We start from the raw sequence: 26,640 nt of genomic DNA on the forward strand, positions 1-26,640 counted from the left end.
TGTACCTCGGGGTCTCCTCCTGCTGCTTGTGTCCCGGGCGTTTACCCGGAAGTGTTTACCAACACTTTTGGGATTTTACCCAGAAGTGTTTACCTTCCCAATACACGCTTTGCCCCTCCTGGCAAGAATGAATAGAGTGTTAGAGAGGTACAGTGATACTAGGAGTGGAAATTTTCCTTTGCTGTCCAAAATGCAGCAAGGATTTTCTGCAACCTTATTTTTTCTGGGGGTTCTTCATAGTCACTCCTTCCACAATGAAAACACCTTGTCATCCTTCAGAAAGAGCTTGATTGTTATTACTACGGTGAAACAACTTACTGTTCCTCTCATCAATAAAATTTCATTGACCTCTGGTCCAATAGTGCTTTAATTTTACCACATTAAAGTGCAATTTACCTGTGTGTGGGCCTGTTCTTTCTCCACACTGTGAGTTTTGCAAGGAAAGGGGTCATGTCTTACTTATTTTTATATCCTACAGAATTAGTCTGGCTCATTTTTATTTACTCACTAAATATTTGTTAAAGTTAATTGTTCTAGTAAAACCTGATGTTGTAGTTTATTCTGTTTTTTAAAAATTGGCTATATATTTCGAACATGTTTCCTGATTCATTATTTTAACACTTATTTATTTAGCACTATTTCCTCAAGGCCCATTTTACATGTTCTGCTTATCTCCATATAAGGCATAGTTTGTGATTTCAAGTTTACATGTTAATATAGGAGCCCTGAACACACAGACATACAAGATGAATGGAAGATATTATGCATTAAATGCCTTAGCAGAAGTGCAGATAAAAGCGTTTGAGAATTAAAGATCACATTACTTTGTAAGTCATCCTGGGGCAGGCTTTCACTGGGAAAATAGTTTATTTTTAACAGGGCATTCAAGTACGTCCATAGGGACATCTACAGGGGGAAGATATTCTAAGTAGATGGAATGATGTGAACAATAAATAGTACATATGTTGGGCAGTTCACATTAACTTTGGTATCACATGAGTAGACTGGCTGGAGTACAAGGTGTTGGGAGAAGTAAATGAGATAAAGTTGTATTAGGAGATCCTTGGGTTCTAGAAGAGTGTTTATTTGTTTAGCTTAGGAAACCTTCCACAGTTATGTAATGAGAACTGCACTTTGGAAGGGCTGGGTGAAGAATGCACTGGAAAGTGTTGGTAGAGCAAGAATTCCCAGTAGTTTAGGTGAGAGAGGATTAGGCCCTGGATTAAAGAGAGGGACAGAGAAATGCCATAAATCTTATGAAATGATGGAGTAAATAGACGGGGTCACTGATGGGGGGCTAAGTGATGAACAGAGGAGCCAATGATATTGTCAAGATTTTTGTAGAGAAACCAAAGCCTTTAAGACTACTAAAAACAAACATGAAATAATTCCTTAGTGCTTCTGTGCTTTTACATACTTTCTTCTTCTTCTTCTGTTCTTCTGTGAATATCTAGAAATTAGGAGCTTCTACATAATACTTCAAAATGTAGCCTTACTAGTACTAGTTAGTAGAAACAAAGGAAAGCAATCTCCTTGGTCATCATTTCCATATGTGGTCACCATTTTATGTTGTCCTGTGGAATCACTTGAAAATATTAGTAACTTTTAATAGAAAACCTCTTCATCAAATATTTTGCATAAAGTATTTAATGATAAATAGGGTACTTTTTTACTTATACGATTTAAGTAAGGGGATTTCATTTTCTTTAAGGCCAATATAAAACACACTGGAACATTTGTCTAACCCTATAGACAAATAGAGCTCAAGGCTCAGGCCATGCTCTAAGCCTAGTTGTTGAATAACTTTCCAAAGGTAAGGAAATGAATGCTTGAGAGTGCATGCCAAGATGAATCACCTATTACCTATTTCCGCCTTATGTGTCATCGTATATAGGACTTAATGCAGATTTGGGGACAAAATCAATTAGTATAATAAAAGACATTTCATAAAGGAACAAAGGCTATAATAGAACATAATAGAAAAGCCAAAATGGAACATTTAAAGAGTAGAGTAAGGTTTTGAAGTTGGAAAATATTAGCTCCCCCCTCTGTATTTGTTGAGTGTAAAGATGTTTATTAATTTTTTTCCTGGACATTCTAAGACCTTAAAATAATGGACATAAAATATACAGTGGTACTTGAAAAGTTTTTAACATGGAAATATTCATAAAGCTGATCTGATTACAAATTTTATGGTCATTAGATTATTCACTAGCTTTAAAATGACCTTATTTATTTTTCTAGTAATTAAAAAAATGTTTGCCCTTGTTCCTTTATCTTAAGAGATCATGAATCTTCGGTTTTAATATAGGCTCAGATTTTCCAGGTAGAAGTTAAGGAATTCATTCTTCTTATCTCTGTCAATTTCCTAATTTACAAATGAGCTGAAGCAATTAATTCTTGCAAGTCTCCTGTATTAATTATAGTGTTAGGCAGGTTTCCTTGCAGTTTTGTAATTCTTTTTGTCACATTTTCACTGGGTTTACTATCGCAGCTTGATGCTTGTTGACATGCTGATTCATGTTTTAGTGCACTAGATACGTTTTATTCATCTAGAGGAATGAGTATAAAGAGGTCACAGCTTATAATCACACTGGCATTTCTAGTGTGTGTAGGCCATATATCTCCTTTTAATTTAATCTCTGAAAAATGTACAGGGATTTCTGCAGCTAAGCTGTACAAATCGATAAAATTTATAATCAAGGCTGTCTAATCTCTAAACTTAATATAAAACTTCACAACTATTGATTACAAGTGAAGGATCTGCAAGCTGTTAATCATGCATGAAAGTGTAGAATGAATGGTGGCTTCAGAAAAGGAAATGGACAAATAATCATCACCCCTGCAGTCCTTATCTTTGTATTCCCCTGAAGCAAGCATGTTACCAGACACTGGAATTTTAAAATCAAATGATGTGTTAAAGTGTGTCACTTTTGAAATTTGTGTACTGTAGCTTTTTATAGTATAATTTAGAAGTTTTCTCCTCTTCAGAAATGGGATCAAAAGCAAATTAGTCTACTGAATATGTTTGAAGAAGGAATAAAAGAAGGATCTAAGTTGACATAGTAAAATCATAATCTTTGTAAGGAGCAAAATGGTCCATACATACTTGGCATATCATTATAATGTAATTGTTGTTCAGAGGAGGGGTGGAGGCTTTCATGTCATAAGATAGCTTCACTTAAAATGGGCCCTCTTAACATTTCATTAATACACTTCATAGTAAGGTTTCCAGTTTGAATTGACTGACTGACACATTCAAGGACAGACGTAAAATGTTTACAAGGGAGTTATGTAATTGAGGAAAACACCTACTATTTCTGTTTTGAAGCACTGTTAGAAATGTTGGGATAAAAATATACGTGAAGGGATAAAAATATACCTGGGTGGCTCAGTCGTTAAGCGTCTGCCTTCGGCTCAGGTCATGATCCCAGGGTCCTGGGATCGAGCCCGCATCAGGCTCCCTGCTCAGCAGGAAGCCTGCTTCTTCCTCTCCCTCAGCTGCTCCCCCTGCTTGTGTTCCCTCTCTCACTGTGTCTCTCTCTGTCAAATAAATAAAATATTAAAAAATATGTATACGTGTAAAGGCATTTTTTCTGTCAGACCTATCCATTCAAAAGAAAAAAAATTAAAATACATTACAGATTCACTTTTATATGTACGTACAAAGTCATATTGATATGAAAAACTAAGCAATTTTAATAAATGTTATGTCGTGATGATGGAGTAGGGAACCAGAAACCAACCAGCTCAGTTATTGTGACTTAGAATAAAGTACTGATGTGTTTTACTCAGAATTATTAGTCCAACATTCGCTCTATTAGTATCTGCGGGAGCATTGTGAGCAAATGAACATACCCTCAAAGAGCATACAGGAAATGAAGAGAAAAACAAATTCATTTAAAGTCATTTTTAAAGCATATGTCATATGCTCTAGTATCTGCACATGGCAAGCACTTACAAAAGGAACACTAAATAAGCATGTAGTGGCTCAGCAACAACCCACTGTGGAGAAATAAAATTTGTAAAGGACTATTCAATGGAGAGATCACGGACATAGTCTTCACACAAATATTAAGGTAATTTACCAAGTGGAACGCTAAGGAATAGAGATCATAGCAAATTGCTGGATCTCAGCTAACCAGAGAGTCCCGTCACAGCATAGAGCAGGAATGTCCTGCTCACACTTCTGGAATGGATGGCTAGGAGCCTCTGGTGGCTCTCACCCATGTGCTGGTAAACTGGCTCTTGGCTGATCTAGAGCAACCTCTGGACTACAACTAGGACAAAGAGGCTCTGCTCTACATGTATCTCTTACTCTAAAAGGGATGGTGGAGGTTAAGAAACAAGCAGGAGCTCACAGGACTTTCTGAGATATAGGCTGAGAACTAGCACGCCATCACGTTCGCCTCATTCCGTGCCCGAAGCAAGTCAGAAGGCAAGCCCAACATCACAGGATGGAGGAGTAGACCCCACTTCCTCAGTGTGAGCAAAGTCACATGGCAAATAGTGTGAAGACAAGAAGTTAAAAATTGGAACCAGCATTGTAACCGACTACACAACAATTGAGTTCTTAGGTTCTATTTTCATTAGGTTTTTAACTTATAATATAAAAATATATTAAAACGATTTGCTTTACTCTTCAGAAAATAAAATTTCCACGCACATACCATGGGCCAACCAGTGTGCTTGGCATACAAAATATTTACCTCATTTTTTTGGACAACCTAAGAAGTGTGTCATTTATCTTCTTTTTAGGGATTAAAAAAAAAAAAAGCATTGAAAATTGCCTCTGGAGTTTTGTCATCGCTATATACAACTCCTCTAAAGCCATTTTATTTTTTACACTACATATTATGTTTCCATATTATGTTTTTTTACATACACAAATCACTCTACCTCTTGTGTCTAATTAATGCTCTTGCTAAATATTTTTATGAAAGATAAAGCTTGTTTTTAAAGTAGGAGTCAATTTTTCTTTTTTTTCTTCCATAAATTAAGAAAATGCCTTTTCTTTTTTCTATTTTATGCTTGCTTCAAGTATAAGCAGGTATCTATTTGAGACTGTTTTATTTCTTAAATTGTATTCAGATTATAACACATAGGTGGAATATGCAATATCAGATGAAGTGTATTCATTGATGGTAATCACGTTTCTTCCAATACAGTCTAATACTATCACATAAACATTTAAGAGAAAAAAACATTAAAGAGGCCCCAAATTTTCAGTTGCTCCTGTTTTAGAAACGAGGATTCATGATAAGACATTCAGTAAGATGTATCTATTGGAAAAAGAATTATCTTTGTCTTTTTTCCTTGTCACTTTGGTATTCTTGTTCTCTAAAAATCAAATGCTTTCCTTAGTATTAGTTTAGAGAGGATGCAAATGTTACGGCTGTTGGAATTATCTGATAAACTTCAGTCAGACTCTCAAAAGCAGTGAAAATGACATGTTTTGGTTTAATTTGATGATGTGCTTAGTATTGTTCTGATGGTGCTGGGTAAATATTTCTGTGACTCTGTGGGAGGGCTGAGTGAGCCATACACCCTGTCATTCTATATCCCCTGAGTCCAAGCTTGTCATTTTAACAACACAGCCAGAAAGCCAGAAGAGCTGACAGTTGGTTTGTGATTATTCCTGGACCCGAGGCTCCCTCATGTTACCGTACTAATCAAGTCATCTCGCCGACTTATCATTAACTCAATTTGACCCATGGGAGCAGAGATGAAATCTTTTTGGCAAGACTAATGATGCTATGGAATTGAAAAGATGTGCAATGTAAAACCTTGATTATCCTCAATCCTTAGCACAAGGAAAAGAATAAAAATACAAAGCATCAGTAGGGAAAAGTAAAGACAGTCTCTTCCAAAGACCTTAGGGTTTTCCTCCCCCAAGGTATGCCAGTGTTTTCTTCCTTTTTATTTTCTTTTAATTCACCTTTGTTCAGAAACTTGATCTCAATTATTTTTTTACTTTACACTAACAAATATTTTCCCTCGCAGTCAGGAAATTCACTTTCCTTGTATTTGTTTTGATAAATGGAACGAAAATTGTGCTTTGCAGTCAGCTTCGAGGATTTCTGATGAAAAGGCAGCCGGGAGCATGGGAGCTCCCTGTCATGCTTCAGTGTTCTTAGTTTGTGTACATCTTTGACAAGATCTTCTTTTTTTTCCCTTGGCATGAGCTTTGGGACATCTTCTATTTTTCTCTGACTGACAGCTGGATAATAAGTTTTATCATTAAAAACTGATTCTCGGGAGAGAGGATCTTTGCTCTTGATTCTCTCGTAGCTGCTAAAGCTTTTGTTTTCACAACTCTTTCAGAATAACTAGAGATTATCACTACAAAAGGACATGAATATTGACCTGTCATGTCACGTGTTGTTTAGCAAGTACCAAAAAAAATTGAATTCCCTTTTATCTATTATCTAGAACCACTTATTAAATCATCTCGCTATTGAGAGGTGACTCAAAGTCAACATGTTCTGTCTGTTCATGTTGCCTTTATTTTTCTTAACCTTCAGAGAATTATTAATTCTTCATTTTATCCTATCAAGTTGGGTTAAATATTTGACACAAAAATTGTTACAGGCATAAGTCCCAGGCTTGATCTGTTTAGAATTTAAGTAAGGGCAGTGATATGTGAACTTCTTTGTTTACCTGCTAATTGTATAACCCTGGCTATAGATTTGATATGTAAATTTTCTGCCATGTCCTTTTAATTTTTCTTGATTTTATGTGGCCACTTTCACTGTAACAACTAGGAAGTAGATGAGCAATACTAGGAAAAAGGGAATTGGAAACGTTAGTAAAATTGGCTGATCAACATTTGGCAGGGAAAACAGAGAAAACCAGATAATACTGACATTTCTCATCACGTATTTTTTTTTCAATTTACAGTTTAGTATTTTCCTAGGATTTATTGGAAATGAATGAATGGAAGAGGGCTTTATGCCAATTTGGTTGCACATCTGTCCACAGGGCAGTTAATAAAAGGAGTTGAGATTCATCAGCTAAAAAGTAGAATGGGAAAGGACTAGATTTTGCTTATAGTTCCAGTTTCTTCACCTGCTTCTTAATGTAAGCCCCCCAACCCTATTTTCCAAGTATATCACAAATGGCCTTAAACCTTTTTAATTCCAGGGGCTCCTGGGTGGCTCATTCGGTTAAGCTTCCGACTCTTGACTTCAGCTCAGGTTATGATCTCAGGGTTGTCAGATGGAGCCCTGTGTTGGGCTCTGTCCTGGGCATGGAGCCTGCTTAAGATTCTCTCTCTCTTCTTTCTCTCTCTCTCTCTCTCTCCCCCTCTGCCCCTCCCCCAATCGCTTGTGTGCTCCCAAATTAATTAATTAATTAATTAATTAATTAAGTCTTTTAATTCCACTGCTGGTGTCCTCAGTCCTTATGTCATGGATTTCACCCAGTCTGAACCTCCCCTGACTGATGACTTAGGGGAAAGAGTTGAATTAGTGTACTAATCCACTGAACACAGATTTCAAAAGGTAGAATGATCTAGAGAGTTTGGCTTCTTTTCTTTTCTTCTTCTTTTTTTTAACAACTTAACTTTAAACTGTTCATGGCTCACCAATTTCCAACCCAAAGTTACCTCTATTCCTATTGAAGTCACACTACTTCTTAGCCCCTTATTCTCCCCTAACACATGGCAATCTTTGGATTTCTCTACCTCCAGTCCTGGACACTTGATACAACCTCCAAATTAAGTTTTCTAAAGTAATTAATTCATTATATCAATTTTCTGCCCACTCAGTGACTCTCTGTAGCCTTTTAGATCAAGTGTAATCTCCTGTCATGCCATCCAACATATTCCCCATCTTTTCCCAATCAGTTTTTCCTACATAATCTCCTACTAGATAACTTTATTCACAACCAAATGGGATTTGCATTATTTTCCCCTCCTTTTGTATTATTTTCACAAACTGTGTCTATAGATCTTCTTGCCTTACCCGTTAAGACCTAATGCTGCAAATGTCTCCTCCATTGGACAAGTGAAAGTTCTTTCTCCCTTTTGAATTCCTATAGTATTTTATTCTATTCATATACCACTTATATCATACTGTTTTAATTATTTATCTTTTTTTTCTTAGCTACCATCTTTACTAAATACATGTTAAGCTCCTTGTGGCCTATTATTGTTTCTATCACTTTAACATCCTCCACAGTATCTGTATACTTTATGTAAGAGGCAATAACATGTGAATGACTTATACAAAATATTTTAATGTGATCCTTTGCTACATGAAGGTTACTCCCTTGCTGTACCTCTTCCCAAGTTTCTGCCAAAATTTTGCCCACAACTTTCTTCAATTTCTTGTTTCTTTCCTGAATTTCCTTTTACTGGAAAAGTAAAATTGAGAGAGAAAGAACAAGAACTGTTTTATAAAATCACATGTATGGGAATACCTAATAAAAATTTGCAAATGGAAAGTAAAAAATTGGGAAGAAAGAACATTTAATAAATTTCAGAACACTTGACAGGGCATTAATGAATGCGATCTCTATTGTTTTATCATCATTATGGTTATTTACATTGTTTGTTATAGATGCTCTTCCCTGTGATGCCCCTATGTGCCATTCACCATGCTAGGTCATTTCTTTAAATTATTCAGTTCTCAAAACAGCACTTACACCCAGCTTGTATATAACATAGTGAGTTTTCAGAAATATCCTTCTACCTCAGGTTATTCTATGACTATTTATTTCAATTTAGAAAATTAAAAATTTCATGTATTCATATCTCAGAAATACAATGAAGTTATTGGTGAGGCACAAGAATAATGGATCATTGTGAGGACTTTAGGTAATTTTATTGTTGAATTCTTTGATAGACTTTTCTCTGAATTAATGTCATAGTAGTAGAACAGTCTCAAGTCTCTGCTATTTATGCTCTAATATAAAAATCCATCTGTTTGTAGTTGCCCCTCATCAGACCTAGTAGAATTCAGAGGAGTGGCATAGAAGAGTCCCTATCATATGGACAGTAGTATATGTATATAAATGTACATGCACGAATATGTGTGTGTGTGTGTGTGTGTGTGTGGCTGAAAAGATCCCACCTCAATAAAAACTGGGGAAAAAAAGGGCACATGCCAATTAAGACAAAATGTAATTAGACAGTGACATCCTGTGAGTTATTGCAGATGCCATAGAGCTCAAAATAATTGAGTTTTGTGCTCTGTGTGTGTGTTTACTTTGTTGAATGTGTGTTTCTGAATATTACACTAGGTGAAAGTAAAATTATGTTTTAAGTCACTATTTTAGTAATAACGGTACAGTTTGCAGCATTTCCTTAAGCAACTGTGAAAAATACAGATTTAAAAACATTATATTGACCTTGTAGAATGAAACTTTGCCTCTTAGAAAACTATTTCTTTCCACAACTCTTTGTTTTTTTATACCAGTCAATAAAATACTGGTTACTGAAGTTATGGTAGTGGCTTATGCACAAAAGTGTAGGATTTATAAAGCTACCCTCCCCTAATTTAAAATGAGAATTTTAAAAATACGGTTTATATGAGCGTCAAAGTAAGCAGCATTTAAATACACCAAAACAAAATTCTCACCCTCAAAGTTGAACCCTAGGTATTTTTTCACATACTACATAATAGATAGAACTTTTGCCGACTCATAGAAATAGAAGAATTGAGGGTGTAGAACTGTTTTCTTTTCCACAGCGTGTCAGCTGTGTAGCATTTATCTACCTATCTACCTATCTATTTGTTGAATAGGAGATTAAGAAAGTAAAGGGTTGTGAGTTGCTTCTGCTTTTTTTTTCTTTTATTTTTTCAAATTTTTATTTAAATTCTAGTTAGTTAATATATAGTGTAATATGGATTTCGGGAGTAGAATTTAGTGATTCATCACTTACATACAACACCCGGTGCTCATCATAACAAGTACCCTCCTTAATACCCATCACCCATCTAGCCCATCCCCCACCAGCCTCCCTCCATCAACCCTGTTTGTTGTTTGTCTTTAAGAGTCTCTTACGGTTTATTTCCTTCTCTTATTTTTCCCCCCTTCCCATATGTTCATCTGTTTTGTTTCTTAAATTCCACATATGAGTGGAATCATATGGTATTTGTCTTTGTCTGACTGACTTACTTTGCTTAGCATGATATACCCTAGCTCCCTCCACATTGTTGCAAATGGCAAGATTTCTTTTTTTTTTTTTTAAGATTTTATTTATTTATTTGACAGAGAGACACAGCGAGAGAGGGAACACAAGCAGGGGGAGTGGGAGAGGGAGAAGCAGGCTTCCCGTGGAGCAGGGAGCCCGATGTGGGGCTGGATCCCAGGACCCTGGGATCATGACCTGAGCCGAAGGCAGACGCTTAACAACTGAGCCACCCAGGCGCCCCAAATGGCAAGATCTCATTCTTTTTGAAGGCCAAATAATATTCCATTAGATATATATATATATGTGTATACACACACACACACCACATCTTTATCCATTCATTAGTCAATGGCTCTTTCCATAATTTGGCTATTTTTGATAATGCTGCTATAAGCATTGGGGTACATGTTTCCATTCGAATCAGTATTTTTGTATCCTTTGGGTAAATACCTAGTAGTGCAATTACTGGATCACAGGGTAGTTCTATTTTTAACTTTTTGAAGAACCTCCATACTGTTTTCCAGAGTGGCTGCACCAGTTTGCATTCCCACCAACAGTGCAAGAGGGTTCCCCTTTCTCTACATCCTCACCAACATTTGTTGTTTCCTGACTTGTTAATTTTAGCCATTCTGACCGGTATGAGGTGGTATCTCATCGTGGTTTTGATTTGTATTTCCCTGATGCCGAGTGATGTTGAGCATGTTTTCATGTGTCTGTTAGCCATCTGGATGTCTTTTTTGGAAAAATGTCTATTCATGTCTTCTCGCATTTTTTAAGTGGATTATTTGTTTTTTGGGTATTGAGTTTGATAAGTTCTTTATAGATTATGGATACTAACCCTTTATCAGATAAGTCATTTGCAACTATCTTCTACCATTCCATACACTGTGTTTTAGTTTTTTGATTATTCGCTGTGCAGAAGCTTTTTATCTTGATGAAGTCCCAATAGTTCATTTTTGCTTTTCTTTCTCTTGCCTCCAGGTAGCTTCTGCTTTTGACATTGAGTCCCTCCGTGTGGATACATTTGCATCTGGTCTTGTTCTTCCAAGCCTAGAGAAGCACCAAGTTTGTGCATACTTTGCCTTAGCTCTAAGGCTATTCACAACTTCTTCAAGCAGTTGCAATAGCTATTCAACCAGAGCAGAATTAAATAGCACATGCATTCCCTGTTTTCAGTGCTCTATAGAGGGGTTTTATAGAGGAAGCCAGAAGGCAAAAAGAAATTGGATATAATAAGATTAGTTAGAAGAACATTTCTACTTATTTCTATAATTATTTAAATTTATAAGTAGGAAAATTAATTCTCTAATTATTTTATGATTAGCTTAGGAGAAAATGTAGAAATACACAGTCGGTAATATAACAAGAAGATTTAAGATTTGTTTCTTAAGGCTCTCAGTCCAGAAAGTGTTAAATAGCTTCCTTTTTCCCCCTCTACTTTTCATTTCCACATTTTTCACATTCATATGTCTACTTTATTTTTTAATTTATTATTTTTTCTAGTTTTTTTCTTTTTTTATAATGTTAAGTGTACTCTTTAATCCCTATCCCCTATTTTTCCCATCCCCCTACTCACCTCCTTTCTGGTAATCATCAGTTTGTTCTCTATGGTTAAGAGTCTGTTTCCTGGTTTGTCTCTCTCCCTTTTATTTTTCCTTTTGCTCATTTGTTTTGTTTCTTAAATTCCACATATGAGTGAGATCATATATTTGTCTTTCTCTGACTTATTTTGCTTAATATTATACTCCCTACCGCTGTCCCTCTTGTTGAAAATGGCAGATTTCATTATTTTTTAATGCTGGATAATATTATATATATATATAATATATATATATATATGTACCACATCTCCTTTATCCATTCAGCAGTTAATGGACAGTGGGCTTTTTCCATAATGTGGCTATTGTAGATAATGCTGCTGTAAACATCAGGGTGCATGTATTACTTTGAATTAGTATTTTTGTATCCTTTGGGTAAATACCTAGTAGTGCAATTGCTGCATTGTAGGGTAGTTCTATTTTCAATGTTTTAAGGAGCCTCCATACTGTTTTCCACAGTGGCTGCACCAGTTTGCATTCCCACCAGCAGTGCAAGAGGGTTCCTTTTTCTCCACATCCTCACACCAATCTGTGTTGTTTCTTGTGTTTTTGATTTTATCCATTCTGACAGGTGTGACGGGTTTTCTGACAGGTTTTCTTTTCCTTTGAACAGGCCTCCACATTTACTGTTCAGAACCATGGTGTCTCGATGATGACTGCACCCTAAAGTCATCTGTAAACTTTAGATCATTACTAGGAATAGCTGCTGTTTTTGTTTTTTTGTTTGTTTCTTGTCTCATTGTCTCTACTCATTTCTTAATTTACTTAGGTAATTTTTCCCCATTCCCTTCAATGAAGTTATGTCATACATCTCTAACACAGTTACATTTTTTAAATTTACTTTGTATTTTTAATAAATTTATAACCCCTTTACCTATTTTTCCACCCCCATACTCCCACTTCTAGCAACCATCAATCTGTTGCCTGTATCTATGAACTTTATTCATTTTTTTTCTTTTCTATTTTTTTAATTTTTTTAGATTCCACATATAGGAGAAATCATGTAGTATTTGTCTTTGTCTGCCTGACATTTCACTTAGCATGATACCCTTGAGGTCCATTCATGCTGCACAAATGGCAAGATTTCATTATTGTTATGGCTGAATAATATTTCACTGTTTATATGTATAGATACATGCACACTTTGGTTGTTTCCATATCTTGGCTTTATAAATAATCTGCAATAAATATGGGGTGCATGTGTCTTCCAAGTCAGTGTTTTATTTTATTTGTATAAATACCCAAAAGTAGAATTGCTGAATCATAGGGTAATTCTATTTTTAATTTTTTGAGGAAACTCCATTCTGTTTTCCATAGTGATTGCATCAGTTTACATTCCCAACAACAGTGCTCGAGGGCTCCCTTTTCTCCACATCTTTGCCAACACTTGTTATTGTTTCTCTTTTTGACTGTAGTCATTCTGATTGGTATGAGCTGACATCTCATTGTTCTTTCATTTGCATTTCCCTAGTGATTAATGATGTTGAGTATCTTTTCATGTACCCATTGGCCATCTGTGTGTCATCTTCGGACAAATGTGTATTCAGATCTGCTGCCCATTTTTTAATTAGATTTTTTTTTTTTTTTTTGCTATTGAGTTGTATAAGTTCTTTATGTATTTTCGTTATTAGCCCCTTATCAGATATATGAGGTGTAAATATTTTCTCCCATTGAGTAGGTTGCCTTTTCATCTTGTTGATGATTTCCTTTGCTGTGTAGAAGTGTTTTATTTAGTATGATGCAGTCCCACTTACCTGTTTTTTGCTTTTCTTGCTTTCACTTTTTTGTGTCAGATTCAAAAATTCATCCCTAAGACCTGTGTCAAGAGGTTTACTGCCTATGTTTTCTTCTAGGAGTTTTATGGTTTCAAGCCTTACATTGAAGTCTAATCTATTTTGAGTTAATTTTTGTATAAGGTACAAAATAGTGGTCTAATTTCATTCTTTTTGTGTGGCTGTCCAGCTTTCCCAACACCTTTTATTAAAGAGACTGTTCTCGGGGCACCTGGGTGGCTCAGTCATTAAGCATCTGCCTTTGGCTCAGGTCATGATTCCGGGGTCCTGGGATCGAGCCCCGCACTGGGTTCCCTGCTCAGCGGGAAGCCTGCTTCTCCCTCTCCCTCTCCCCCTGCTTATGTTCCCTCTCTTGCTGTATCTCTGTCAAATAAATAAATAAAATCTTAAAAAAAAAAAAAAAAGAGAGTGTTCTCTCCCCATTGTATATTCCTGGCTCCTTTGCTGTAAATAATTCTCTCTATCCTGTACCACTGATCTATGTGTCTGTTTTTGTGTCAATACAATACTGTTTTAATTACTGTAATTTTGTAATGTAATTTGAAATCAGGGAGCATGATGCCTCTAGCCTTGTTCTTCATTCTTAAGATTGCTTTGACTTTTCAGGGTCTTTAATGGTTCCATACAAATATTAGGATGGTTTGTCCTATTTCTTTCAAAAATGCCACTGGAATTTTTCTAAAGATTTATTTATTTATTTTAGAGAGAAAGAGCATGGAAGAGAGAGAGAGACGGGAAGGGTCAGAGGGAGGGGGAGAGACAGAATCTCAAGCAGATGAGGAGATCGATCTCATGACCCTGAGATCATTACCTGAATCGGACACTTAACCAACTGAGCCACCCAGGCATCCCGCCATTGGAATTTTGATAGGTATCACACTGAATCTGTAGATTGCTTTGGGTAGTATGGACATTTTAACAATATTGATTATTCCAATTCATGAGCACAGAATATCTTTCCATTTATTTGTGTCTTCTTCAATTTTTTATGGTTTTATTATGGTTTTAAAATTGTATTAGAATGCAGGGTAAGTGCAAATTGAATAGTAGGATTAATGAAAAGTTGAATGAAAGAGAGTGATCACTTGGAAATAGAGAAATTTATAAAGGGGGGAATTTCAGATGCAAAATAAGAGGTTTCTCAAGTATATAAATACTAGATCTAAAAAAAAAATTTAAACAGAGGAGTAAATATTTATTGGTGTCTCATCATTTCATGGGAGATATTCATATACTCCCAAGTATTTTAGGGAGAAATCTTACTTTCTTATTCTGGATACTTTTGTCACAAAGTATGGGCTAACCTGAACATGACCTGTAACTTCTATCAGGTTGTTACCATTAGGCACTAAAATCACAGTTTATCTGAGAATTTTAGGATGATGCTACCTACAACTGCCCGGCCATCTTAGTGGTCAGGGGTGCCAAAGAATGTGTTTTCACTGAACTGTAGACTAAACTGTAAGTGCAGTCAGCTCGCTCCTGTGCCTGGTGGGGAATTGTGAGCGTAGAGCTAGACATACAAAAGAGTTTTTTTAATGATTAGAAAGCCACATCTTTCTTCCAACCTATTTACAATGCTTAATGTAAAACACATAAAACAAAAGTGATAAAATAAGGAGACTAGATACTGTATGTAATCAGAAGACTGGCACACAGCATTTAAAACCTAAGCATTGGATTCTACCATGGATTAATTTGCATGTATATGTATGTATTTTTGTAGTTTTGAGGTTTTAAATGGCCACCAGCGTGTATTTCAGATGGCACACATAATACATTGAACTGGAATCCCAATTTGGGCTTGCCATCTGTGTACCATGTTGATTATTTTTACAGAACTGAGATTTTAATCTCAAAAATGAAAATTTATAAAAACACCCAAATTGGGCTTTTTGTATCATTTATTTTCCTTCTTTTTTGTCTACTGACTCCCATTTAGCAAGAGCATTGACTATTCTTAGTGAGTTAAGGGAGGTACCAGCATGGCTTTGACCTTGGCCTTGATTTTAATCTCTTTGTCCAGTCAGTGTATGAAAGCTTAGCTGTATTTTGGTTTGTTTACTGTGTAGACTTTGCCATGGCCATGACTTTCATAGAGTAATTATTTTGATTAAGTTAGACGATTAAAGTTAGTCTTGCATGAGGAAAGAATACACTTGGGAAGCGGTGATAGATGGACTCCAGTCTTCGGAGTGTTTAGTTCTGCCAGCATTTTCCAGTTGAATGGAAATTCACCTCCCAGTTTGGTTTGGGTGACAATGAATGGACTGTCAGACCTGAGCATTTCCTAGGAAAAGATAGAAAGAGATCAAGAAGGATTGATGACAATGTGAATATCCACATGTGTTCTTGCACTTTTTCTCAGATATTTTTCTGCTTTGATGAACAACATCATTACTGAAATAATAAATGTTAATTAATATCTGCATCACTTTTTGGTAAATGGTAGTTTAGTATTACAATTAGACTAATTAGTATACACCATAGCTGGTGACATGACAAATCATAGAGCAGAACGTGTTGACTCTTATCCATTATGATATATTAGCTAATTCACTTGCTCAGTAACGACAAGAGAAAAGAGAGACGGGGAATTGGGCAGTAACAACAACAATTATAAAGGCATTATGGCCACATTTTCAGGGTTTTGTCTTTCTGCCATGTTCCTGAGTACCGTGGATTGTTAACATTTTCCATTTCTTTTCCCATTGGGAAATCATAGCCCCTGACCGAAACCTTCAGGAATAAGATCATGAGTAAATAAAGAAAATGAGAATAAAAGATGACTTCCACATTTTCCTAGGTTTACACATGCTATGTCATGCTCAGTGTTTGATTTTACCAAGATTATTCATTGTAAAGTTGATGGCTGTCTGCATCTTTATTTTTCAGAACCTATGAGAACCCCAAAGACATTAAAGATTGCTGAGATACAGGCAAGACGCATTGCTGTGGACTGGGAATCCCTGGGTTATAACATTACTCGTTGCCACACTTTTAATGTCACTATCTGCTACCATTACTTCCGTGGTCACAATGAGAGCAAGGCAGACTGTTTGGACATGGACCCCAAAGCCCCTCAGCATGTTGTGAACCATCTGCCACCTTATACAAATGTCAGCCTCAAGATGATCCTAACCAATCCAGAAGGCAGGAAGGAGAGTGAAGAAACGATTATTCAAACTGATGAAGATGGTATGTTCATACTTTGTTATTTTAAAAAGGGTGAATTATATAACAAGATTATGTCATTGCTTATAATTTTCTCTAGAGTCACCAAAATTGAATTGGATTCTGATATCTGCTAAATACTCTTAACGAGGTTAACTTTGAAAGGAGTTTGCCTTTAACTAAAAAGCTTAATATTCTTCAGAGTAGCATCAAATACTAGATGAAATGTACCTCTCCTCTTTTCTGTTTTTATATGTTAGAGAAGTAACAACTACACTAAAGTTTAAATAAAGTTGTTCCTATCAAATGTGCAAAAATCATTTTCACTCTTCATGGCATTACATCATTTACCTATTGGTGAAATGCACTTGTTTAAAATTTAGTTCTTCACATTTTACAAACCAATAATAGCAGCTTTCATTTTCCTTAACATTTGAAAACAGCACCGTTTGCCTATTCCACTCATTTTCAGATGGTTTCATGTAAGTTTAAATATAAAAGAAGGTTGAAGTTCAAATCTTTAAGTCTCAATAAAGGCCCTTATCAGATATCAGCAAGCTGTCATCTTTTATCCATTTTATTACCACCCAAGGAATTTAACTATATAATGTCCAATATCTATGTGTGTCACTTCCAAATTATTAAGTAATAGGAACAAACATTTATATTATATTATAATTTGCCCACACCTGCTATAACACTATAGTTTGTCATTAATGGGAATGAGTACATTTCTTGATTCAACAGAAATGTGCCCTATACCCAAAAAAATGTACAAATGATGATACTCTGATAATAACAATAATGTATTATTTCAATGTAAGACATTTCATTTTCAAAATTTACCGTTACGATTGGAAGCATGTAGGGAAAAAACATGGCCTATTTAGTGAATGGAGGCAAAGCTGAACCTGGGAGTCAGGAATCCTAAGTTTTTAGTCCTGGCACTAATACCTCTGTCACCTTACCCAATCTGTTTACTCCTCTAGATTTCCATTTCTCATCTCTATATAAAAAGTTTAAATAAGATGATCTCATCCCCTTCTAAATTTCTCCTTGAATAGCCTGTCAGTAGGGCCACATTTTTGTTTGGATTTTAGAAAATAGGATGTATTTCATACCCAAGTGTTTCCAGTTTCCCTCAAGTTCTGAACTTTAGGCACGGATGTACATCTTGATGACTATCAAGTATGAGATTTCCTTAAGATAAGCCAATATACCACAGTTTCTAGAAGTTTCTCTGTATCACTTCAAACACTCTTACTCTGAAAAGTAGAAATGACCCATGTTGGTTCTATTATTTTTGTTGTCATAAAGGAGAGTGAGAGCTTTTCAACCTCATTCAGCTCAGATTTTGAAGGAAACAATATTGTCCTAAATTATGCATGGAGTTATTCTCATATTCCTAAAATTTTCGAAGAATAAACCTAAGACTTATTTATGATAAATGTACTTTGTCATGTTTAACGTAACCAAACATGATTACCTCAACTATCATGTTTGAATTTATACCTAATCTAAGCCTTAATAATATTTCAACCAAACTTGCTCTCATACATAAACACACACTCATATCCCCCCCCCACACACAGAACACATCCCAACACATGATTATATAAGAAAGAATAATTAGCATAGTTGTTTCATAGATGGATGATAGAAATGGAAAGTCTAAGCAGATTCAAAAGCTCTGAAAAATCTCTATCTCATTTCATAAAGTGGGATAAATATTAAAATGTCTGTATTACTCTAGACATTTTGTAAGCCATGTTTTTAGTAATAAGAATGTACTCACACACTTTATTGCCTACCCTTAAAATTTTAAAAACTTGATTTCTTAACTGGTCATTTTAGATTCAGTTACATTTGTGCTTTTTCTGCCAATCACTCTCTATTAATATAATTCATTTTGATGGTATACTTTGGTATGGCTTTTAGTTTGCCTTTCTTTCCCATAAACTAAAGAATACAGTCAGGCTCATATAACTTTTTCATATTTCATTAAATTTTTAAATGTATTTTTGGGTGTACAGACAAGTAGATTAATAATCAGGAAGTGAATTGCTATGGAATCTTAAATTATGTCCTAAATTCATCAACTTCCTGACTGTGCTATTTTATATAGAAACAGTTTTATAAGCATAAGATGAAATTAACTCTATATAGTATATAATTACAATATTGTTTCTTATTCTAGTTTTATTTTAAGGTATGTTTTGAAGAACATTTTTACTAGCTGTAATGATAATTGAGTTGCATATTATTATTTCATAGCATAGTCAAAAAGTAATTCTTTCTACTGTGAGAATTTTTTTCTTCTCCTTTGTCTTATGTATAAAACTAAATGACTGCAGTAAAAACTTTGTATATTTTCAAGTAACTCAGTCTTCAGATCTGCTCACATGAGCTCCAGTTTCTACATAGAATACTTGATATGACTCAATGTTCCTGAGAGGGGGGACAGAATATCTAAATCATAATCTATTGTTGCAAAGATCAATGGGTTATGATGATCTAATTAAGTCAGTCTTACTAAATTATTGCTGCCCTATATACGTAGAAAAAGAATAAATTATCAACCATCTAATAAAAGAATATAATTTCATGAAAAGAATTCTAGGGACATCCATAAATCATGAGAGCAAAGCTAAAATGATTTCCCACCAGAACCCTAAGGTAGAATTTATATTTAATTTATTGCATACATTTTTTAATGCATGGGTAGAATTTTTTGCATGAGATTTTGTTTTCATTTTTTATCCTAGCATTTACAAAAATCAATATTATGAAGTGAACTCAGCAGAAAACCCTGGTTTGGGGACATTTTTTGCTAATACAGAGCTATTTTTAAATGTACATTTATTATATTTTAAAGTCTGTAGTACTTATTTAATATAATCCTGCCCCACCCACATTTCATTTTTCCTCTCTTTCCATTTTGAGAGTTATATTTTAAAGGACTTTCTTTAAAAAAAAAAAATAGCTGAAACAGCTCTCAAATAAATCACAAGCAGGGGAATGAAAGTCAGCATTCTGTCTCCATTAAAAGTTGTTGATGTGGAAATGTGAGGTGACATTCCCTGCCATATGAAGACAGCCGTGATGATGGTCTTAGTAACTTCATGTTGTATTTACACAAATCAAAAGTACATATAGACATTCTACATAGACATTGTCTTCCTTCAGAGGTGGAGAGTTATTAAATATAACTTACCTATGCCCACTCCCTGCCCCACCTGTTTATGTGTGTGTTTTGTCATTCACCTAAGTGTAGTTCTTTTTCTTGTCTGCTATACTAGTCCCGGTTCAAGATCAGTAGCGTGGTACTCTCTTGGCCATAATTTTTCCACAAACTTTTCCCTCTTACAAATATGACCTGTAGGTACTTTAAGTGAATTTTATTGACAAAGTAGAATATGTGTAAGAAGAGCAGAGAGGGGCGCCTTGGTTAAGTGTCCTACTCATGGTCTCAGCTCAGGTCTTGATCTCAGGGTCGTGAGTTCAGGGTCGTGAGTTCAGGCCCCATGGGCTCCATGCTGGGTATGGAACCTACTTAAAAAAAAGAAGAAGAAGAAGAAGAGCAGAGAAATACACAAATTCTAGGAAGGATACTTTAATTCTGTCCCTCTTCCAATGCGGAATTATGCAGACATTTTTAACTATCTTTATTTGTAAACAATTTGAAATACATCGCACCATTTTATATATTTGTTGACCAAAGTGTGGTTAGTGAACACAGGTAGCAATTATAATACCATGAAATAAACATTTTCTCACTAATTGGGGTCTTGCCTCCTCCTACCTCCAGCAGTCACCATCTCTGAAAGTACGGAAAGGTAAAGAAATACTTTTCCTTAATTACAATCAGAAGCTTGTTTTCACTCTACTCAAATGACGTAACACCTATCACCCTTGTTAGTTAACAAACTAACGCCCATGGCAGCCTCCGTAAGTGCCCCAGAGTACACATAGGGGCCGTGATGGCCTCTCTGCCTTGATCGACTGTGTAGTCTGTGCCAGTACAGTGGACCTGGGACTTGCCAGGGAATGGATGCCTTTGCTTAAGTTCCCCTGAGCCCTCAGCTGACAGATGCATGTACATATATTCTGAAGTTGAGTGCTGGCATCTTTTCTGTTTATGGGTTTCTTTCCTTTATGGTTTTTTTCTTTATGAATTTATTATTAATGTGCCAAGTTATATTGGCTGTCCCAGAGGTCATAACATCGTTCATCGTCTCCTTGTAGTCTGAAATAAATCTTCCTATTTTGACGTATCATTCAGAATTTCTTGATGCTGCTAGCTACGATGCAGTGCATTTCCTTTGATCCAGTGATTTTTAATTTACTTCAATCCTCACAAAATTGCTATATACTCTGCAACTACATTTCTAGATAATGCCATGTGTGAAGTTCACTGAAACGTTAGATTAAGGAAAAATATTAATTAAAAACCATACTTGCCCAGTATTGGGTCAATATTTCAAAAGAAAACACATTTTTTAAGCAAAGTAGGATGTGTAGGATTTATATTTAAGCATTATCAGAACAAGAAACTGGATATTTCTGTGAATAAATAGCAACTATGTGTTTAGATAAAGTACATAAAAGCAAAGAGCAAAAGTATCTGATGTTTTATATTTTGTCAATAGAAACTGACACATTGTTCATTGCTGCCACTGGGTATTGTCAGTTATATGACATTTGCAAATAAGGACTGGTATGAAGGTTCCTCAACTCTTGTCATACCTGGGGACACTTCAGAACCGGTTATGCTGATTGTTGAGTTCTAAACAACTCTGATATTATAAAATGGTTTGATGCTTAGCTTTGCAAGAGGGAATTTCATTTAAAAGACTGAAGCAATGATATTTGAACCTATTCATCTTGAAGTTTTTTAAAAAATTGTAATAATCAGTGCTGTGTTTTTTTAAATTATAGAAATTTAATAAGGATAGCAGTTAAGAGTCAGATTGACTCTTAATGGGCATTTCAATTCAGTATTCTATGATTTGGCTTTTGAGTCTGGGGAGTGTTAATTATTATTATAATTCATTATTTAATGAAATTTGTTTATGGAGATACTTTAGGGGCTTATCATAATCTTCAGAATATCTTTCAGGGAAATATAGCTGTGTTCTTGAAACAAATTACAAATGAGATCTTCATGTTATTAGAGGTATACAACAGAGAAAACTAGACTACACAATTATTCAACTCTCTAAGGTGATAGACTATTCTTTTGAATAAAAATAACTTTGGAGTTGTACATTTTCTGCATTAGAAGCTTATAGATTACTCTAAATTCCCATTTGTTAAAAATCAGAAAACTGGTCACATAGCTTATTTTCTTTTTAAGGACACAATTTTTTTTATTTTTAATTTGGCTTATATAACTTACAGTAATTACTTTTTCTGTTTCTGATGTAAGGATCTTTATAACCAAAAATGTATATATTTCTAGTGCCTGGCCCTGTACCAGTCAATTCTCTTCAAGGAACATCCTTTGAAAATAAGATCTTCTTGAACTGGAAAGAACCTTTGGATCCAAATGGAGTCATCACTCAATATGAGGTACTGGGAGAATAAGGAAGTTAATTGAAATGTGGGTTGAAGGGAGAGTAAAAGGAAAAAGTTGGAGAGAAATAATGGAAAATAAGTAAGTGAGGATTAGGGGATCAAATCATTTTTAGTACACCTGTTTTTACTTTACAAATTCCTTGATCCCAAAATTGAGTTTCAAAACAAATATTGGATGGCACCTAGAAGTTTCTAATTCTTAAAGTAAATGTGTTTTTGTTGTTGTTTTAGAGAAGCAGGATGGGCCTTTTCAAACAGACTTACTGATGGTTGTAAAGAATGAATTTTTATAAAATTAAGATACATTGTAATTAGGGGAGGCCATTGAATGTCAGTTGTTTCAGAATAAAGGATTACTCCCAAGACTCAAAATATATTATAAACTTGACTATTCCAGAGATTCATCTCAATTTTGTTATAAATCATTATCTTATTTTTAAAGAGGAGAAGCTAAAAAGAAGAAAAGATCATTATAATTGCACAAATGTGTAGTTCTCTTCCTGCATAGTCAGTGTTGATTAGAGCATAAAATGTTTACATTTCTAGCGGCTACAGAGTGCATCATGGGAATGAGGATCATTAGGGCAGTGTCATAAATTGTGACCCTGTCAGCACACTCGAGTGCTGTTTACATGAAATCTGTTATGTGATTCGGACAAAGTATGGGATGATGTTACTTACAACAAACATTTGATGAACACTTCCTGTGTTTCATATACATTAAAATATATAACCATAAGATTGTGTATGTATGTGTACCTGTATTTAAGTAAATTAGTTTATCTTTTGATGGAAGAAAGTAGATGCACATTGGTACGGTCAGATATTTACCTCTATGTATATCTATGGCCGGCTGGCCGGCTGGCTGGATGGCTGGCTGGATAGACAGACATTAGATATAGAATGACTGGGAATTAACCATATCCAAGTGAGAAGGAAAAGAAGTTTAAGAAAAATGTGATTCACTCCACAGAGGTACCCTTGAATACTATCTTATGTAAAAGAGCCTTATTTAGATTATATCATGATATGTAATAGCAAATATATTTCTTAAAACAGGTCAGCTACAGCAGCATAAGATCCTTTGATCCTGCAGTTCTAGTCGCTGGACCTCCCCAGACTGTGTCAAATTTATGGAACAGCACACATCATGTTTTTATGCATCTTCATCCCGGAACCACCTACCAGTTTTTCATCAGAGCCAGCACAGTGAAAGGCTTTGGGCCAGCCACGGCCATCAATGTGACCACCAATATCTCAGGTACGCAAAGGAATAAAACGCAAGCAGGATGGGTTTGTAATAGCATGTCCTAGAGAATCCTATATGCACTCAGGGTAGTCGTCTCACTTACATAGCTAGCTATTCCCGATTGAAGGTTCGTTAAAGAATTCTGTGAATACTACTCCTGACACCAGCATTACATTTTATGTTCACTGGCTAGAATTTAAATAAAAACTTGAAACAAAGAATTATGTGGATACAGATTGTAATTGGTTATATGTCCAAAACCAAAAACATCTCAGTCACTTTTAATTGACAGTGGTCCTTTTAAAAATGTCATTTTATCTTAATTAGAAGTATTTGAAAGTTCATTATGAATGCTAATAGACGTCACCTTTGAGGAGTTGGTAATTACTATGGTATCAGATATCTGCTGTAAGTGGATTTTATCAAAGGAATGATGGCAGATCTTTGATCCACTGTTACAGTGCCACATACCTGTCTCTCTTTTCCACTTTCCCTGACATTCTGATATTTTTAAGCAAATTCATTCTCTTAGAAATCTCACATAAATTCATCTAAATTTCAGAATGGTAATGTACAGGAGAACTTAAGTTGATAAACAAATACAGTTAAATTTCACATTATTTTATGCTCACAATTTCAGTTTGTAATTGACTAGATTATTTACAGATACGATTTCTTCTTCGGTCAAGTCATCAGTTAAACCTGATTAAATTTGGCCAGTAATTAGCATTGTCATATGCCCTAATTCTACTCTAGCTTATGTAATGTTTTATCTTAGTTATTTAAGATTACCGAAATAAATATATATTATAGATGTAACATTTCTGTTTGGAAACGTTTTGAATATAAAATCTTAAAAAATTACATCATGAAAAATATTACCTATTCCAATATGAGCTATTTGATTTATTCTAACAAAAAAGAATTTTAAAATATCATCTGTTATGTTAGAAAATAGCAATGTATTAAAATTGCCAGTTCACTTCCTAATTGAACAATTCTAAATCACCCATTTAAAATATTTATTGAATCACTAGAAAATATGACCTGGTGATATCATTGTACAGTGAAACCTGTTTCCTGCCCTCCAGAATGAGCCATAGTGCTGTATTTGAATAAGATCCTTCAGTAGAGATAGTTACAAAATTACATGAACTTGTAAAACTTTGAACAAATGGGCATTGTCAAGAACCATATTTTATTGTGGTTTAGACATAGTGTTCTTTATTGAATAAAAAATTTATAATTAAAGACCAGAACACCCATCTAACATTTTCTTTAAATTATTTAACTGCAGTTTTACTTGAATCAACCTATATACGTGGGTACTTGATTTGAACTTTAAAAACTTGATTGCAATCACTGTATCCTCAGAACATGTAGTAATCAAGCTAAGGCTAATAAAATTTATGGTTAGCGTGGTTCTCAGCATCACGTGAAATTTTAGGATAATTTATTGTTATTTATCCCTTGAGTACAGAAATTATATCCCTCAGCATTTTAAAAACAATTTAAATAAAAGTGAAATCAAGTTATTGGAGGCATGATGCTTGGAGGCATGGTATGTGGGTGTGTTTTAATACACATATATATATATATATAATCCACATGTATATACATATTGTACATATTTAATATCTGTTGATTCTACTTCCTAAATAACTCTTCAGATAGTTTATCTCTTTCTGATGTCACTGTTTCTTCCTTTCCTTCTGGACCATATTTTAAACAGATGATTGAAATATCTTTCTGAGCATTATCTTTGGCTTCAGACTTACCTTGCTTTGATGTATTTTTCTATCAATCTTTGTACAACATACATTTCTTTCCTAAAAAATTTTTTTAAAGATTTTATTTATTTGACAGAGAGAGAGAGCACAAGCAGGTGGAGCGGCAGAGGGAGAGGGAGAAGCAGGCTCCCCGCTGAGCAGGGAGAGCCCGATGTGGGACTCGATCCCAGGACCCTGGGATCGTGACCTGAGCGGAAGGCAGTCACTTAACCAACTGAGCCACCCAGAAGCCCCCTAAATTTTTTCAAAATCTAATATATTGTATTTAGTAGGATAAAGCCCAAACATCCATGCATGATTAACATTTGTGCCCCTTAATTTTATAGTTCCTTCCATCTACCACTCCTACCCATGAACCCAAAGTTCCAGGCCTCGCAGACTGCTTGTAGCTGTCATAACACAGTCTCCTTTCACGTGATGATGTCTTCAAATATTCTGTTTCCCATCTCTTGCATTTTATTGGATGCTTTCTTGTCTTGATAAGTTTTACTGCCCTTTTAACATTCAGCTCAAGCATCGTCTAAACCCTGAAGTTGTCTCTGTTTCATTTTTCTAACTCCCAACCCTGAGTTAGACTAGTGGTTCTCCCAAGTGTGGTCCATAGACCAATAGCATCAACATCACCTGAAAACTTTCTAGAAATGCACATTACCAGGCTCCTCCCTGGACCTATTGAATTAGAAACTCAAGGGGAAAAGGGCAGCAATCTGGGTTTTAGGAAGCCTTCATGGGAGGGTATGTGCTATGGTGAGCACTGTGAATTGTGTAAGACTTGAATCACAGACCTGTACCTCTGAAACAAATAATACATTATATGTTTAAAAAAAAAAAGAAGAAGATAGCAGGAGGGGAAGAATGAAGGGGGGGAAATCGGAGGGGGAGACAAACCATGAGAAACTATGGACTCTAAGAAACAAACTGAGGGTTCTAGAGGGGAGGGGGCTGGGAGGATGGGTTAGCCTGGTGATGGGTATTAAAGAGGGCACGTTCTGCATGGAGCACTGGGTGTTATACACAAACAATGAATCATGGAACACTACATCAAAAACGAATGATGTAATGTATGGTGATTAACATAACATCCTAATAAAAAAAAAAAAAAGGCCTTCATGGGCTTCTGATCTCACTAGTTTGAGAACCACTGTTTTAGCAAATGAACTGACTCCTCTTTAAGTCACCTAAAATTTGGCTATTATTTTTGTTGTTGTTTAAGATTCTCACTCTTGGGGCACCTGGGTGGCTCGGTCCGTTGGGTGTCTGCCTTTGGCTTGGGTTGTGATCTCAGAGTCCTGGGATTGGGCTCCCTGCTCAGCGTCGAGTC

General features: G+C 35.3%; 1 protein-coding gene across 13 annotated transcripts in view; it reads left to right on the forward strand.

Moving 5' to 3' along the window:
- Positions 1–26,640, forward strand: part of PTPRK (protein tyrosine phosphatase receptor type K) — a 554,769-nt gene that overhangs the window by 417,667 nt on the left and 110,462 nt on the right. For all 13 annotated transcript variants that reach the window (XM_032407893.1, XM_032407895.1, XM_032407898.1 and 10 more), the window contains exons 8-10: positions 16,425–16,727; positions 22,165–22,274; positions 23,340–23,541. In XM_032407893.1, coding sequence (XP_032263784.1) covers positions 16,425–16,727; positions 22,165–22,274; positions 23,340–23,541 — 615 coding nt within the window. The remainder of the gene's footprint in view (positions 1–16,424; positions 16,728–22,164; positions 22,275–23,339; positions 23,542–26,640) is intronic.

Source organism: Phoca vitulina, unplaced genomic scaffold (assembly GCF_004348235.1).
Source record: "Phoca vitulina isolate PV1807 unplaced genomic scaffold, GSC_HSeal_1.0 scaffold9, whole genome shotgun sequence".
In the NCBI taxonomy this organism is placed as follows: Eukaryota; Metazoa; Chordata; class Mammalia; order Carnivora; family Phocidae; genus Phoca; species Phoca vitulina.